The sequence below is a fragment of the Ammodytes marinus genome, assembly GCF_949987685.1.
Source record: "Ammodytes marinus genome assembly, chromosome: 5".
NCBI classification, from domain to species: Eukaryota; Metazoa; Chordata; class Actinopteri; order Uranoscopiformes; family Ammodytidae; genus Ammodytes; species Ammodytes marinus.
Window position 1 is genome coordinate 34,991,269 of NC_137234.1, and position 14,520 is coordinate 35,005,788.

A 14,520-nucleotide genomic window follows, 5' to 3' on the forward strand; every position below is an offset into this window, starting at 1 on the left:
GTCATCGTTGTCAATATAGTCCCTTTTCCACTGCGTTGTGTTCAGCTCTCCCATAGGGCTATGCATGTTTGGCACCTATTTTAATCATAAAGAAAGTTAAATACGAAGTTGTTCTTTAATTATTCGGCTTTTATCATCAAGTGTCTCTCGACAATAGTTCGCTAGCTAACGAGTAAATATTTCGCTATTAGCTTAACACTAGCTAACGTTAGATAGTTAAGTTTAACGCTAGATTGACAACAATCGAGTTGAATTAATCACGTTAGCTAACTAAAATATTAGCCTCGCGTCACACCTTACAGTAAGAATTGTCAATAAAGTCCTATGTATTAACTTTAATTAATACGATACGATAAAAAGTCCAAATAGATTTACGTTACCAGTAGTGACGTTTGTTCAGTCCGAAATCGATTTGTGACGACACGCGATGGTGATGAGATTTCACAGCTTTTTTATTTATTTTTATTTTTCAATGCAGCGTTTGCTTTTGTTACGTATAAAATAATCATATATAATAATCAATAAACTCGTCGAGGTTAGTAACAAATTATGTCAGAAGTCTAAACTATTATTGAGCGTACTGTTATGGAACTTCAAACCGGGTGGTGCCTTCTCGTGCTACCAGAAGTGTCGAAATTAGGAAAACTTCCAAGTAAAATGAGAAAATGTTGAGCAGCGGAAAACTATTATTTGATGGAAAAACATTTGCTGACCTGTGGGCTTTATCAGCATGGATGTGTTGCGGCTATTTTTGTTTATTATTGTTGCTTTGTGACGGTGTCTTGTTATGTGAATGACTGAGGGCTGAAATGGTTGAATAGGCTAATACGTCGTTTGATTAGAGCAGGTACTACATTAATGCTAATGTTAAAACGTAATGCTTGACGGCCATGGTTTCCTCTGAAATCTGCCGTTGCAGCCAAAACTTTTTCGGACTTCAACCATTGATAGTATGACTTCAACCCAATATTACCTGCTGCGTATATATTGACATTGGGGTTTACGAGTGTTGACGAAGATACCCTCAGTCCAACCAACTGCTGTGTGTACGCTGACATAACAGCAGTGTGTTCACTAATTTGGTAAATATCTCAAAATGAGCGCAAGTTTTGGTAAATCCATGCTGGTAACAGGGTCCAGTAGAGGAATCGGGCTACAGATAGTGAAAGAACTGGCTAAAAGCAACCACAGACCGGCTAAGATCATTGCAACTGCCCGCAACCCGACCGTCTCCACGGTAATAAACAATGGCTTCTATTATGGTTATGCTTCTTAACATTTAGGCACAAACGAGTCCGTTGTTGTTCTGTCTACGACGCTACGCCAAACTCTTACGAAGAGGGCTACTTTCGTCAGGTCGAAGTGTGTGGCGTCACTGCTAGGCTACTGTGGGTCAAGCCAGCCGCAGTGTTGTTTTCCCACGGCACACTAGTGCGCCGTGGGAAATTATCTAATATCACCTTATTAACCATTGTCGGGTGTCTTTGTGTGAGGAAATGGGAGCGGAACATAAAGTCTTATTGCTCCACACGTATGTCCGGTGGCTGTCGCCCGGTGTTGTGCCGAATTCTCACTCCCCCGCAGGATCCCACTCCCCACTGCCTTCCTAGCGTATTGCTAGTTGTAGTTTGACGAACCGAGGCGATTTTTACAAGCCAAGTTCCTTCGTCTTAGGCTTTGAGGAAACGGTTCGTAGGCTATTTAATTCATGTTTCATCAAAATATAAGTTATGTTGTGCTGCACTTGAGAGTCTATACGATTTGTGCCCTCTGTCCCCCGCACTTTCTACAACCACTTAATTAATTTTTTTATTTATTTATTTTTTATTAACCTTTATTTATACAGGTAAAATCTCATTGAGACCCAGGGTCTCATTTACAAGAGAGACCCATTTGTTATATGTCGTAACACATTTTTCCGAGCTGTCCTTAAACGCACCATGAGAAGCCTGGTGCGTTTAAGCCTCCTAGAGGGGAGTGGGATCCTGCGGGGGAGTGGGAATTCGGCACAACACCGGCAAAGTGCTGGCCCGTGTGTATGAGCTGCGAGAGGAACTTAAAGTTTTTCTGACAAACGAGAGGTCCGATTACTCAAAGCTGCTTGCAAGTGATGAGTGGTGTACAAAGCTGCAGGGCTCCAGACAGAGACCAAATGCTCCCATTTTGGGACCATTTTTTAGACTATGCGAGTACTTTTTTCAACTAGGGGCACGCGCGCGACTGGGAAATTCGCCGACATATTTTTTCATTATTTGGCTATTATTACATCCATTATTAGTGTTTTGTGTTTAAGAGAGAGCAGTCCGCGACTGATCAGTGAAACGATCAACAGCGCGGATCACGTGACCTACTCTCATCTCAGTGTCCCGCTGTCGTCACGTCTTTTAACATGTTGCCAACTGGCGCTAAGGCTAGACCGGAGGCACATCTTGCAACTTCTTTTAAATACCGCGCTCCCCAGAGCCGAGTAGGCTACTAGCAACGGCTGCTGTCTGCTCTTCCTCACCGCTGACTGCCCTCACTCACACGGTGTGTGTTTCTGTTAACAGTCCCCTGCTACCTGCAGCAGCCAGCAGCTAGACAACACCGTGTCGCTCTGAGCAAGAGCTGCCAGGTGACGTTTGAAAACACGTAAATAGTTTTATAGGTCCACATTCAATTGGCGACTGCATATCTATGAAAAAAAATCTAACCTTTAGTTATGGCAACTAACAAAGTTTTTAAAGTTAGTTTGTAAATATGTAAAGAGGTCTAGGTAATTTGTATAGGCCTACTACCTGGTCAGCATTTTCTATCCATTTAGCCTCTTTCAGAATTGCATATTATGCAAATTAGATGATTATGTCATCTAGCTACAACTAGTTAATTTTGGGCCAATAACTATTTTCCTTATAGAGGAGTCAGCAGAGATAGAGAAGGAAAAATCACAGGGCTCAGGTGTAGAAGGGGTTGTGGTGAAAATGGGTCAAAATCCCGGTCTTTCTACCATTCCTGCCAGGGTATCCATTTTGTGTTCATCGAAACAGGCCCAGGTTTCACACTTAGTGAGTATAAATACATTTAGAAACTATATTATTAACTATATGTATTATATGTACTGTGTTAGAGTGTAATTTTGTGTCATTTTGGTTGGTGGTGTGCCCCAGGATTTTGTAAATGTAAAAAATGTGCCGCGGCTCAAAAAAGGTTGAAAATCACTGTTGTAACGGGCCTCAGCCCTGGCTGCCCTCCTCCTTAATGTCTGCCAGGAGCAGGTTGCTCCTCCCTCTACACCTTGCTACAGTTGTCACAGTTTGTTTTCATAACAGGTCATTCAAGAAATCTGAAATTAGGAACATGTCTATCCATAAATAATTCATGGTGATGCTCGACGTGATTTTACCTTTACTATTTATTTTGATTTAAGGGTGAGTATCCCATTCCCTTTTACAGTGTTTTGTGTGAGGTTCAAAAGGAGATTGTTTTCAAAAAGGTTACACAAAAAATTTATTAGGATTCACAATTCACATTAAACCTCAAATCCATAGGTATTTAAGCATAGGCTCTCCACCAAGTCATATCATAATAGCATATATCCTTGCATCTTCAGTATCTATTCTTAAAAATAATTGTATTTGTGTGAGGACTTATCATCTTTCCATCATAACAAGTCATGTGATCTCCTTCATGCAATAAATATTATTCCTAGGGATATGTTTGTATTTGCATTTTGAATCTTTTGATGTTTAGTCTATATTTATTTGTTCCATACCTCAAGAAGGGGACATAGAATCAATGATACATGTCTTTTCTAAACATGCATCTTGATGATAAACAGTCTTCAAATCCATGTGTGAAAATGTAAAGCACATTTCCGCTCTCTTTCACTTGCCACCACAAACATGGCTCTATATGAGGAAAGCTTTGTTTATAATCAATTTCCATTTTGAACCCAAATGTTATTTTGAGAGAGATATCCCCTTTAATTTCCCAAATGCATATGCAGGTGCTGGTGTACTGTGACCGGACCCTGTTTAAGTCAACATGACAGTGCATCCAAAGGATTTTACTATATTTTCATGGAAAACCCTCATCAATTTCCTTATTGGTTTAGGATCTGCAGGAGCTCTCCAGAACCTACCCAGGTGTTCACATTGTGACATTAGGTAAGTTTGCATAGAATAATTGTTAATATGCTGCATAAATACACCCAGACTTCCCACTTAATGTGTGTATTATTTTAGATGTGGAGAGCCAGCAGAGTATCAGCTCGGCAGTGGGAGAGGTGCAGTCCATAGTAGGAGATGAAGGACTGACTTGTCTGGTTAATAACGCTGCTGTGGGCCTGTCAGCTGACCTCAACTCTCTCACACCAGAGGCCTTGACCAACAACCTGCAGGTCAACACTGTGGCACCACTCTTTGTCACTAAGGTAATACTACTGAGCATCAGACAGAATTGGACACAGCCAGGAAATGAAATATTTTCTGAAAAAGAAAGTTTCTGACAAATCAAGTACCAGTAGTCTAGGTATCTTCCTTCTGACAGCCAGGGTGCCCACGGTCATGAAACTACTTGAAAAGTTACAAAATTTGAAAAAAGGCCCGAAACTGTTTTGGAATTAACTGAATTTTTTTGGAAAAGTTCTGATTTTATTTAAAACATGTTCATATAAATCCCAAAACATGTCTAATGTGATGCGAATAGTTTTTCTGAAATAGTGAAAAAAGTTATCAAATGAACAGTTAACAGTTTGCTTATATACAAGAATGCATAAAAAGTGCCTGTTTGATAATGTATGGCTTGTGAAAATGCATTGTTAAGGTACGAACACACTGCACATCGCCGCGCGGCGAGTTTCAATAGAAAGTCAATGTATTTCGAGCGACGCCGCGCGAACCGGCGGCCGGCGGAGGGCGGATCACGCGGCGCGGCCAGGGGCGGCGCGAATGGGGCGGCGCGGCCGCCGCAGAAGTTGAAAATATTGAACTTTTCGCCGCGCCGCGATAGCCAATCACCGTCGTTGAGCTCCTCCCGACGTCACTCGGGTGAGTCTGCTGAGCTACAAGACACGTGAAACCTGGCTGGCGGTGCAGTCGGGAAAGGAGGGATGAAGGGAAAAAAGAAGGAAAAGACACAGAGAGAGAGAGAGAGAGAGAGAGAGAGAGAAAGTTCCAACACATCGATAAAATGTATGACAGCAGTTTAATGAGACACCTTTTAGTAAAAGGAGCAAGGAATAGACTCACATTATAGAAGAGAGAAGGAGAGAAAGCCAGGGAAGATGTACTGCAGATGAGTGAATATGCAGAGACAATGCAAACTAAATACGACAACTGACACTTCCAAACATTTCCCTAAACATCTGAAAATCTGTTTGGGTTTTCTCTACATGTTGATATGACGTGAGTGTGTATGCACGGCCATGGATACGTGCGTGTGTGTGGGGGGGCGCATGTGTGGGTGTGTGTGTTTACGAAGCTTGGGTGGCAGGTGGCGGGGAGAAATGTGTGAGAGGTGCATTGAGACCAATACAAGGGCCGATGGCAGAGATGATGAAGGCAGAATACTTCAGAGACGCTCCCAACAAAAACAAATCAGTGAGGATGACGACGATGATGAGAGAGATGTAAATAGCGGGAAGAAACTGGGCGTGCACATTCAATGAGTCATCGGGCGGCGGGCGGCGGCCGGCGGCGGACACAAATGAGACACAAATGAGCCAAAATTATCACGCGGCGCGGAACCTGCGATTCGCGCGGCCAACCGCCGCGCCGCGCTGTGCAGTGTGTTGGCACCTTTAAGCTGGGAACACACCGCACTGGCCGCGCGGCGAGATTACATACAAAGTCAATGTACTAGCGCGTGGCCGCGCGTCCACCCAATAATCGGCGGCCGGCGGCGGGGGCTTGCGCGGCGCGTGGCCGCGCCTCATGAGAGGCGCGTGAATCGGGAGCGCGGCCATTAGCGGCGCATAGAAATTGTGTCATCGAAGGAGCGTGAACCGAAGGCTTGTGCGGCGAGCACGGCGCCGCAGAAAAAGATGAAATTTTTCATCTTTTTCTGCAGCGCCGCCGGGCACCGCGCCTCCACAGCCAATCAGCGTTGAGATTTCCCGGTGGCGGTGGTCTGCAAGACGAGGTGGGCGTGTGGAGTGAGGACATCGGGCTTCCAATACATTCTGCAAATATGTGTAGGCTATTTTGCATCTGTTTAGCGCCGGTTAGCATAGTGAAACTCACCAAGCTGTGTGCTGTTCCTGAGGATAATATACCCAAACTTGACGGCGGTGTCCGTGTGGAATTCCAATATAGTGCAGCGAAGAACCGGTGTTGTCCTCCGTCAGCCGGCACACTTTCACTTTCAGGTAGGCTGATGTTTGCCTTTATTTTAGCCGCTGAGCACACACTGTTGTTAATGTGTTTAGTATGTTGCTGAATTGCTGTTAATGTGTGTGTATTTGCGATCGGGGTGCGTGTTCAGGCTGTTTTAATGATATTTGTGACAAGACTGCCGCTGGTTACACAGTGAACCTACATCTGTATTTTTTGGCACAGCTGGACCATGTTATTGTTGTTGTTGCACCGTAAGTGTGACGGGTCTGATATCCGCGTCGGCGTCAGGAATATATGGCCCAATATGATCAAGCGGCGAGCCTCCTGCTGTCACGCGGCCAACCGCTGCCTACGATGAGGCGGCGGTTGGCCGCGGCGGCGACTGCGGTGAACATGGCCCAATATGACCAAGCGGCGAACCTCCTGCATTCACGCGGCCAACCGCCGCAGGCGGCCAATGCGGTGTGTTCCCAGTTTTAGAAATGTGTGGGAACCCTGGGGCAGCTGTGTGTCAGTTTATTGTGTTGTGTATGCCAGAACGTTTCCCTCCGCCACACCTTAGTAAGGAAACATTGTGTGTTTATGTTAATGGTATGTATCATAAAACATTGTTTAATGAATCAGACACGTAACCATAATTTAGCTTTTAAATTGATGCCCTGCATATGTATGGAAATAGTTACAGTGATTCTGAACTCTCTTAATCTGCAAAGAGTACATTAAGTGCATGGACAACACAAGTGACACAACACTGCCATCTAGTGTTGATTTGACTCCTCCTTAAATCTTCTTCCTTTTTTTCGCCAATAACTGATTACATACATACATGCATGATGAACGTACCATTTGATGCACTATGTTCAAGATCTGGTTTTTGTGTGATGTAGTTTTTATTTATTCATGAAGGCTAATTCAAGGTATTCATCCAGATTATATGCTTGTTGTGTTGAATTTATTTCTGAATTGGCCAAGCCGATACACATATGGATATAAACAGATGAAAATATTCTACTCTTGACCTAACACTCTGGTATGTTGTGTTATCATGGACAGGACATTTTAACATTAGCTGTGCCATCTGTTCACGCAGAACTTCGAAAGACTCGGTTCAAATACTTTGCTGCATTCAAATGGAATGAGCTACAAAAACATATAAAGTTAGGCTCTCTTCCTCATTTAAACATTTTAAAGGGGTTGCTTGTATGTAATTATAGTCACACTTGTAATTGCTTATTTTTAGTTGATAGCTGTGTATGTTCTTCCACATGCTACTGAGGCCCCTGTGTGTAAAATTAATACATTGTTAAATTGCCAATATGTTTTGTTTCTTCAGACTTCAATCATCCAATCCAATAAACGACACCAGACATTTCACAGATTTTCTTGGAACCATTTAAAAGAGAAACAAACAATATTTCCAACGGTATAAGATTTATTGCCAAGAAGCATTGAAACAAAGAAATAATCGACCAAACACAAATTTCCTTACTTTTTGTGCTAAGTTTATATTCATTTCTCATTCATTTAGCTGATTATTTGTGTGTGTTGCTCTTGTGTGCAGGCCTTCCTACCCCTGCTGCAGAGGGCTGCAGCTCAGTGTATGGGGATGGGTCTACACAGAGCAGCTGTCATCAACATCTCCTCCATCCTCGGCTCCATCACAAACAACTGGGGTGAAGATGCTAACTTTAAGAGCCACGCCCCTGGCTACCGCATCTCCAAGGTCTGACCACACTATTTGCTATACTCAATATAATGAAAAAAATATTCAGATTTCTGAATAATGTGTTGATATATGGTTTTCAGTTCTTAGTTTTCTTTTTTTTCTTTTTTTTTTTAAACAGCAGTTTAAAAATACTAAGTTGTTTTGTTTGGTTTACCAAAACTTTAAAGGTTCAGTCAGTGATATGGTCCTTTTAGCTAACTTCCTGTCAGTAACTACAGTTAGCAGTCCCCTCCCTCGTCCCTACGTCACCACCACATGAACACACAGCCGTTTTCGTCAGATAGTGCCGCGATGGAGAGCAGCGAGTCACCATTAACGGGCACAGGGACCCGCCTCTTTATAGCGCTCTGTCTCATGATTGGATAAAAACAAGCAGGATACTAAAATGTTTAACTGGCAATTACTGCAAAGCTGAATGACTGGGAGACCTGTGTTATGAACTGTGCATACTGTTTAAGTAATTGATGTATGAATATAGAGTGATTTAACACATATTAACAAAAAAATACACTTACTTCTCCTTTAACTAAACTTGCTTTTTCTAATAATCACAGGCAGCACTGAACATGGTGACCAGGTGTCTAGCTGCTGATTTGCGATCAGAGGGAATCCTCTGTGTGTCTCTGCACCCTGGCTGGGTCAAAACAGACATGGGAGGGCCTCATGTATGTATGCTGTCATTTCCTGACTATTGCCTGACATATGTCATAAAGTGTTTCGGCCACTTGGGGGCAGAAGAGCACTACTCAACATACACAACCTGAAAACATGGCTATATACAGGTGCATCTACTATTGGAATATCAAGGAAAAGTTATTTTTTTTCTTCAGAATTTAATTCAAAAAGTGAAATTTCCATTTATTTAAGGTTCATTACACCAAAAGTGAAATCATTTTAAATGCAGGTAATTATGTCTTACAGCTAATTAATCCAGGATCTCAAATCTAAAATAAGATCCCAGACCAAGTATTGAGTTTATACATGAACATTACTTTCAGACGGCCGACATTCCTGTATTAAAAATCCTTTTTATAATTGTTTTTTATGTAATATTGTAATATTCGAGATGTTGGATTTTTGATTTTCATGAGCTGTAAGCCATTACCAACTAAATTAAAACAAAAGAGGCCTGAAATAGATCACTTTGTGTGTAATGAATCTAGAATATATAAAAGTTTAGCTTTTTGAATTAAACTTAAAAAGGGAAAAAATTAGCTATTCCACAATTGTGGCTAACATATTAGCAAACCATTGTGTCATTTGTTTCCCCAGAGATATGATTGCCAGTTTTATTTCACAATATGTTTATTGTTTTATTATTATCTTTTCTCACAAAACACACAAACAAACATTTGCACCATCACACAAGGACACAAACAAAGATATACAAACAATTATAAAAGAAAACCCAGAGAGAGAAAAAATTAAAATTAAAATAAATAATAAATAAATAATAATAATGATAATTCATCTCACGTTCTCATCATGTATGGCTCCCAGAGCTCATCAAATTCCTCTAGCTTGCCCTTGGCTACATATGAAAGTCTCTCAAACTCAACACATTTAGATAGTTCTCCAATCCACATTGTCACGTTCCTCCAACACATTGGCCCTCCTCGCCTGAGCAGGCCAAAGTCCAGCAGTTTGATTTTTTTCCTTGGAGAAAAGTCCTTTGGATATTCCAAGCAGACGTATTCTGGGACCCAAAGGCACCCTGACCCCAAACATCTCCGACACACATTCTATAACTTCCCTCCAGAAGTGAATTTCTGGACTTTCTGGACAAACACACATCTGGAATATTGGAAGACATATGGTGGAGCTTGACAGGAGTTATTTAAGTTCTCATCAGCCACTTATATTGGAATAACTTACATCAAGTATTTATAGTTTGTTTTTGTGACTTCAAGCATTATTCCAGTCTGTCTCATCTATCTTCTTTTATGTCTATTTTCCAAGGATTTATTTTATCTATTGCTGATTCCGTACTATGTGTAACTAATATACTTTGATATTTAGATACATGGCCCTTCTTTCCTAAGTTTGCAAGTGTTACGTGCATTCAACCATGAAGGTACAAACTCAGCAACTCAACAACAAGAATCACGTAAGAACTATAGCTTCAAATAAACCAAACTACAAGGTGCCACACGTAAGTGCTACATGGAGATGTAACAAGTGCAATATTTTTTTTTTTTTGTCAAAGTGCAGTCTGAAGAGATGTGTTTTAAAGCTGCGGCGGGAGATGTGTAAGCCATGAGCTGATCTGATGTTAATGAGGAGCTCGTTCCACCATTTTGGAGCCAAGACAGCAAACAGTCATGATTTAGTCGAGTGACTAGGTGACCTAGTTTAAGTTTTGTTGAAATATAGCTTTTTAATTGAAAAGGTGTTTTTTTGGGATTTGGTATCGCTGACATAATTGATCAATAGAAAGCAAAGCTCCATCTACATATACAGTGGCTTGCAAAAGTATTCATACCCCTTGGAATTTTGCACATTTTGTCACATTAAAACCACACACATACATTTATTTTACTGGGATTTCATGTGATAGACCAACACAAAGTGGTGCATCATTGTGAAGTGGAATGAAAATTAAATATGGTTTTAATTTTTTTTTTTAAATAAAAAACTGAAAAGCGTGGCGTGCATAAGTATTCATCCCCCTGAATCAATACGTTGTAGAACCACCTATCGCTGCAATTACAGCTGCAAATCTATTGGGGTATGTCTCCGCCAGCTTTGCCCATCTAGAGACTGATATTTTTGCCCATTCTTCTTTGCAAAATAGCTCAAGCTTCAGATTCAGCATCAGATTGGATGGAGAGCATCTGTCAACAGCAATTTTCAAGGCTTTCCAGATATTCTCAATTGTATTGAGGTCTGGACTTTGACTGAGCCATTCTAACACATGACAATGCTTTGATTTGAACCATTCCATAGTAGATATGGCTGTATGTTTAGGGTATTTAACCTTCTGGAAGGTGAACCTCCACCCAGTCTCAAGTTGTTTGCAGACTCTAACAGGTTTTCTGACCTGTATTTGGCTCCATCCAGCTTCCCATCAACTCTGACCAGCTTCCCTGTACCTGCTGAAGAAAAGAACCCCCAACGCATGATGCTGCCACCACCATGTTTCACAATGGGGATGGTGTGTTCAGGGTGATGTGCAGTGTTAGTTTTCCACCACACATTGCGCTTTGCGTTAAGGCCAAAAATTTCCTTTTTGGTCTCATCTGACCAGAGCACGTTCTTCCAACCCTTGCCACAAGCCATGCGGGGGACACAGCATATTCAGATGAGACCAAACTTGCATTCTTCTTTTCTTTTCATTCTTTCTTCCGAAATGTTAATTGGTCAAGGAATGCATTCTGCTCTTTTCCATTATCTGTTTGTTCTGATTTATTCAACATTTCATAGAAGTCCCTGAAATTATTATTTACCTCTAACAGGTCTGTGGTCAGATTGCCAGTTGTAAATGTAATATGTAATACTGATTGTTCTTTCAGCTTGAATTTTCTTTATTTTTCCAAGTTAGTTATTAACCTGCTTTCTCCCCTTGGTCGTAATATGTTTGTTTAGTCCACATTAGACTCCTAGCTACTTTGTCAGATGATAACTTATCATATATGGCCCTCAGAAAAGACAGTGTAATTTTTCTGGATCATTATCGTTATATATTTCAGTCTGAACTTTTTAAATTTGGGTTTCTAAAGTTAGAAACTCTTGGTTGAGCTGTTAGTTTAGAGCTTGTGTAACTTATTATCTCTCCTCTTATGTAGGCTTTGAACGCCTCCCACCGGATGCTGGCCGGAGTTTCATCTGTGTTTAATTCAAAATCATTTTTAATGCAACTCTCCACAAATTTAACAAAATCTGGATCTTGTAAAAAGTACACCTGTAATCTCCATCTCAAGCAATGTTTGAATCTACCTAGATGGATCTCCATAGAGACTAGTGCATGGTCGCTAATTACGATACTATTGTACCAGCATGTTTTAACATTAGGTGATAGCTCCATGGAAATCAGAAAGTAGTCGATTTGTGAGTGAGTTTTTATATGAGCTTGAGTAACAAGAGTATTGTTTATCGTTAGGGTTTTGTCTTCTCCATGTTTCAATGAATCTTAGATCTTTGATAAAGTTGGTCTGTGTTTTTCTAGTTCGCACATGTGTTGCATCAGTTTGGGTGGATCTGTCTAGCACTGGGTCGAGGGAGCAGTTAAAATCCTCTCCTATAATATTAAGTCCCTCCAAGGCAGGATTAGTGAGAAATACTCTTTCAAAAGAGGGGTTGTCCTCTTTAGGGCCATAAACATTTATAAGATTACATTTTTGCTTCAAAATATTACCTGAAACTATAATATATCTACCAGATGGGTCTCTGATAGTTTTTTAATCTTGAAATGGGATAGAGTTACCACACCCCTTGCACAAGTATTTAATGAAGCATGAAACACTTGACCTGGCCATCTTTTGGTCAAAGGATGTATGTCGGAGGCAGTCAAATGTGATTCTTGTAGAAAGACTATTTTAGATTTAACGTATTTTATCCGGTTCAAGACCTGTTTAAGTATAGTCAGTGTATATACCCCATTCCAAGTTATTACTTTAATATCCAAAACACTTTGTTGCGTGCTGTCCATTATTTTCTATCCTGACAATTAGTAACGTTGTGATGTCGTTCGATCCAACAAAACAAAAACAAAACAAAAGAAAGAAAGAAGAAAAAGAAAAATGGATGCAAAAGTATTACATAGAAACTTGAACAGATAACCCCTCATCCCAATCCCCAGACACACACAAACAATAGGCCTAAACCTCGGCATTTCCCCAACTGAAATGCATTTTGAATGCAGAGATGATGTGAGATCACCAACACAGGATAGTAAATACAGCTTGGCTACGCTGGTATACGCAGGTAATATGTTAGCTTTATCTATATAGCTTCTCTAGTTAACATGTCAGCTATACTACTAAGAAACATCCTGCTCCTCTCACAAAATACCTGTTTTTTGTCCTGGCAATGGATCTTTAGTGTGTGTGTGTGTGTGAAATTTTTAGACAAGTTGTATTTTTGAGGATAAATTTTATTATTGAACAACTACAGTGCTCTCGGTCAATCCAAAATGTTAAAGAACCTAAACCTGAATGTTTACGAAAGTAAAAGTGAGGTTTTGTCTTTCTTACGAGAATATATATATATATGTTTTGCTATTATTAGGCAACTATTAGTGTGCAGAATTATTCTGCAACTAAATAAAAAAACTAAAATTTTCCCATCTCACTTGTTTATTTTCATCTGTTAAAGTGAGAATAATAAAAAAAACTCAAAATGTACAAATAAAAATATCCAACATGTCAAAAAAATCAGTGACCAATATAGCCACCCTTCTTTTCAATAACTGTCACAAGCCTTCCATTCATGGAGTCTGTCAGTTTCTTGATCTGTTGACGATCAACTTTTTGTGCAGCAGCAACCACAGCCTCCCAGACACTGTTCCAAGAGGTGTACTGATTTTCTTCAAATATCCCGTTTAAGCAGGGCCCACAGGTTCTCAATAGGGTTTAAGTCAGGTATTTCTTATATCTTCTTTATCTCAGGGAGTTCAGATATCACTCAAATGTTTTGGAAAAAATAAAATCCTGGCCCGTCTCAAAATGACTTAAAAAAAGCATTGCCAGGATGAATTAGACAGTGGTCGTGTCAGACTATATGTTGTTGTTTATGTGTGGCTACTCCCTTTATGTTTCAGGCTGACATCACAGTGGAGGAGAGTGTGAGTGGACTGCTGGCTGTCCTCTCCAACCTCACAGAGAAGGACAATGGAGGCTTCAAGAACTACCTGGGAGCCGACTTACCATGGTGAAATCAATGTAGCATTGTGAATAACACTGTCGTCAAAAGAAACGTGTAATCAAAGAACATTATCAAATGTTATTGTAAACAACTTGGTACACATTCTAGCTGTACCACCCAATCTATAAATCACCCTTTTTTCCAAAGGTTTTTGATTTTCTTTTTGAATTAAGGAGTTTATCACCATTGTACTATAAACACAATTCTGTAAAACCCCACTTCAATGTTGACTGGGAAATACAGACTGCATCATTTAGACGGTCAAGCTTGCATTACTTTTTCTATTTTTGTTCAACTCAATTGCTACTAACATGTAAATGATAAATCATGTGATTGTGACTGATGGAAATAAATCAATTGAAGAACTCCAGTGAGTCCGGTGACATTTTGTTTTAATTCACTTCATTGTTTAATGGGATGATGGTTAATTAAGATGAATATACATTGTTGCTTTCTGAAATGAGCTCCCTAATCTTACATCCACCTACATTCAGTAGACACATGCACTGAGCTTCAATGGATACATGGTTTTATTTACAAGGGAGCAGAAAGATGTGATATTTGTGATGTGGGGGAGGAGAGGTCAATCTCTGTTAACAAATCACATCTTTGGTACCA

At 40.4% G+C, this 14,520-nt stretch overlaps 1 protein-coding gene across 1 annotated transcript; it reads left to right on the top strand.

Annotated features, from left to right (window-relative positions):
* The first annotated feature begins 1,038 nt into the window (after positions 1-1,038).
* LOC307251096 (C-signal-like) lies at positions 1,039-14,236 on the top strand. The gene is made up of 6 exons (XM_080028417.1): positions 1,039-1,237; positions 4,094-4,145; positions 4,224-4,411; positions 7,876-8,037; positions 8,595-8,705; positions 13,799-14,236. Exons 1-6 carry the CDS (start codon positions 1,097-1,099, stop codon positions 13,910-13,912), a joined length of 768 nt encoding a protein of 255 aa, XP_079884543.1. The 5' UTR covers positions 1,039-1,096; the 3' UTR covers positions 13,913-14,236.
* The last annotated feature ends 284 nt before the right edge of the window (positions 14,237-14,520 follow it).

Bases quoted from the DNA above. Each gene is read 5' to 3' on its own strand.
- LOC307251096 (XM_080028417.1), top strand. From the start codon at position 1,097: ATGAGCGCAAGTTTTGGTAAATCCATGCTGGTAACAGGGTCCAGTAGA. The intron at 4,146-4,223 runs GTAAGTTTGCAT...GTATTATTTTAG, and splicing joins TGTTCACATTGTGACATTAG to ATGTGGAGAGCCAGCAGAGT. The intron at 8,706-13,798 runs GTATGTATGCTG...TTTATGTTTCAG, and splicing joins CAGACATGGGAGGGCCTCAT to GCTGACATCACAGTGGAGGA.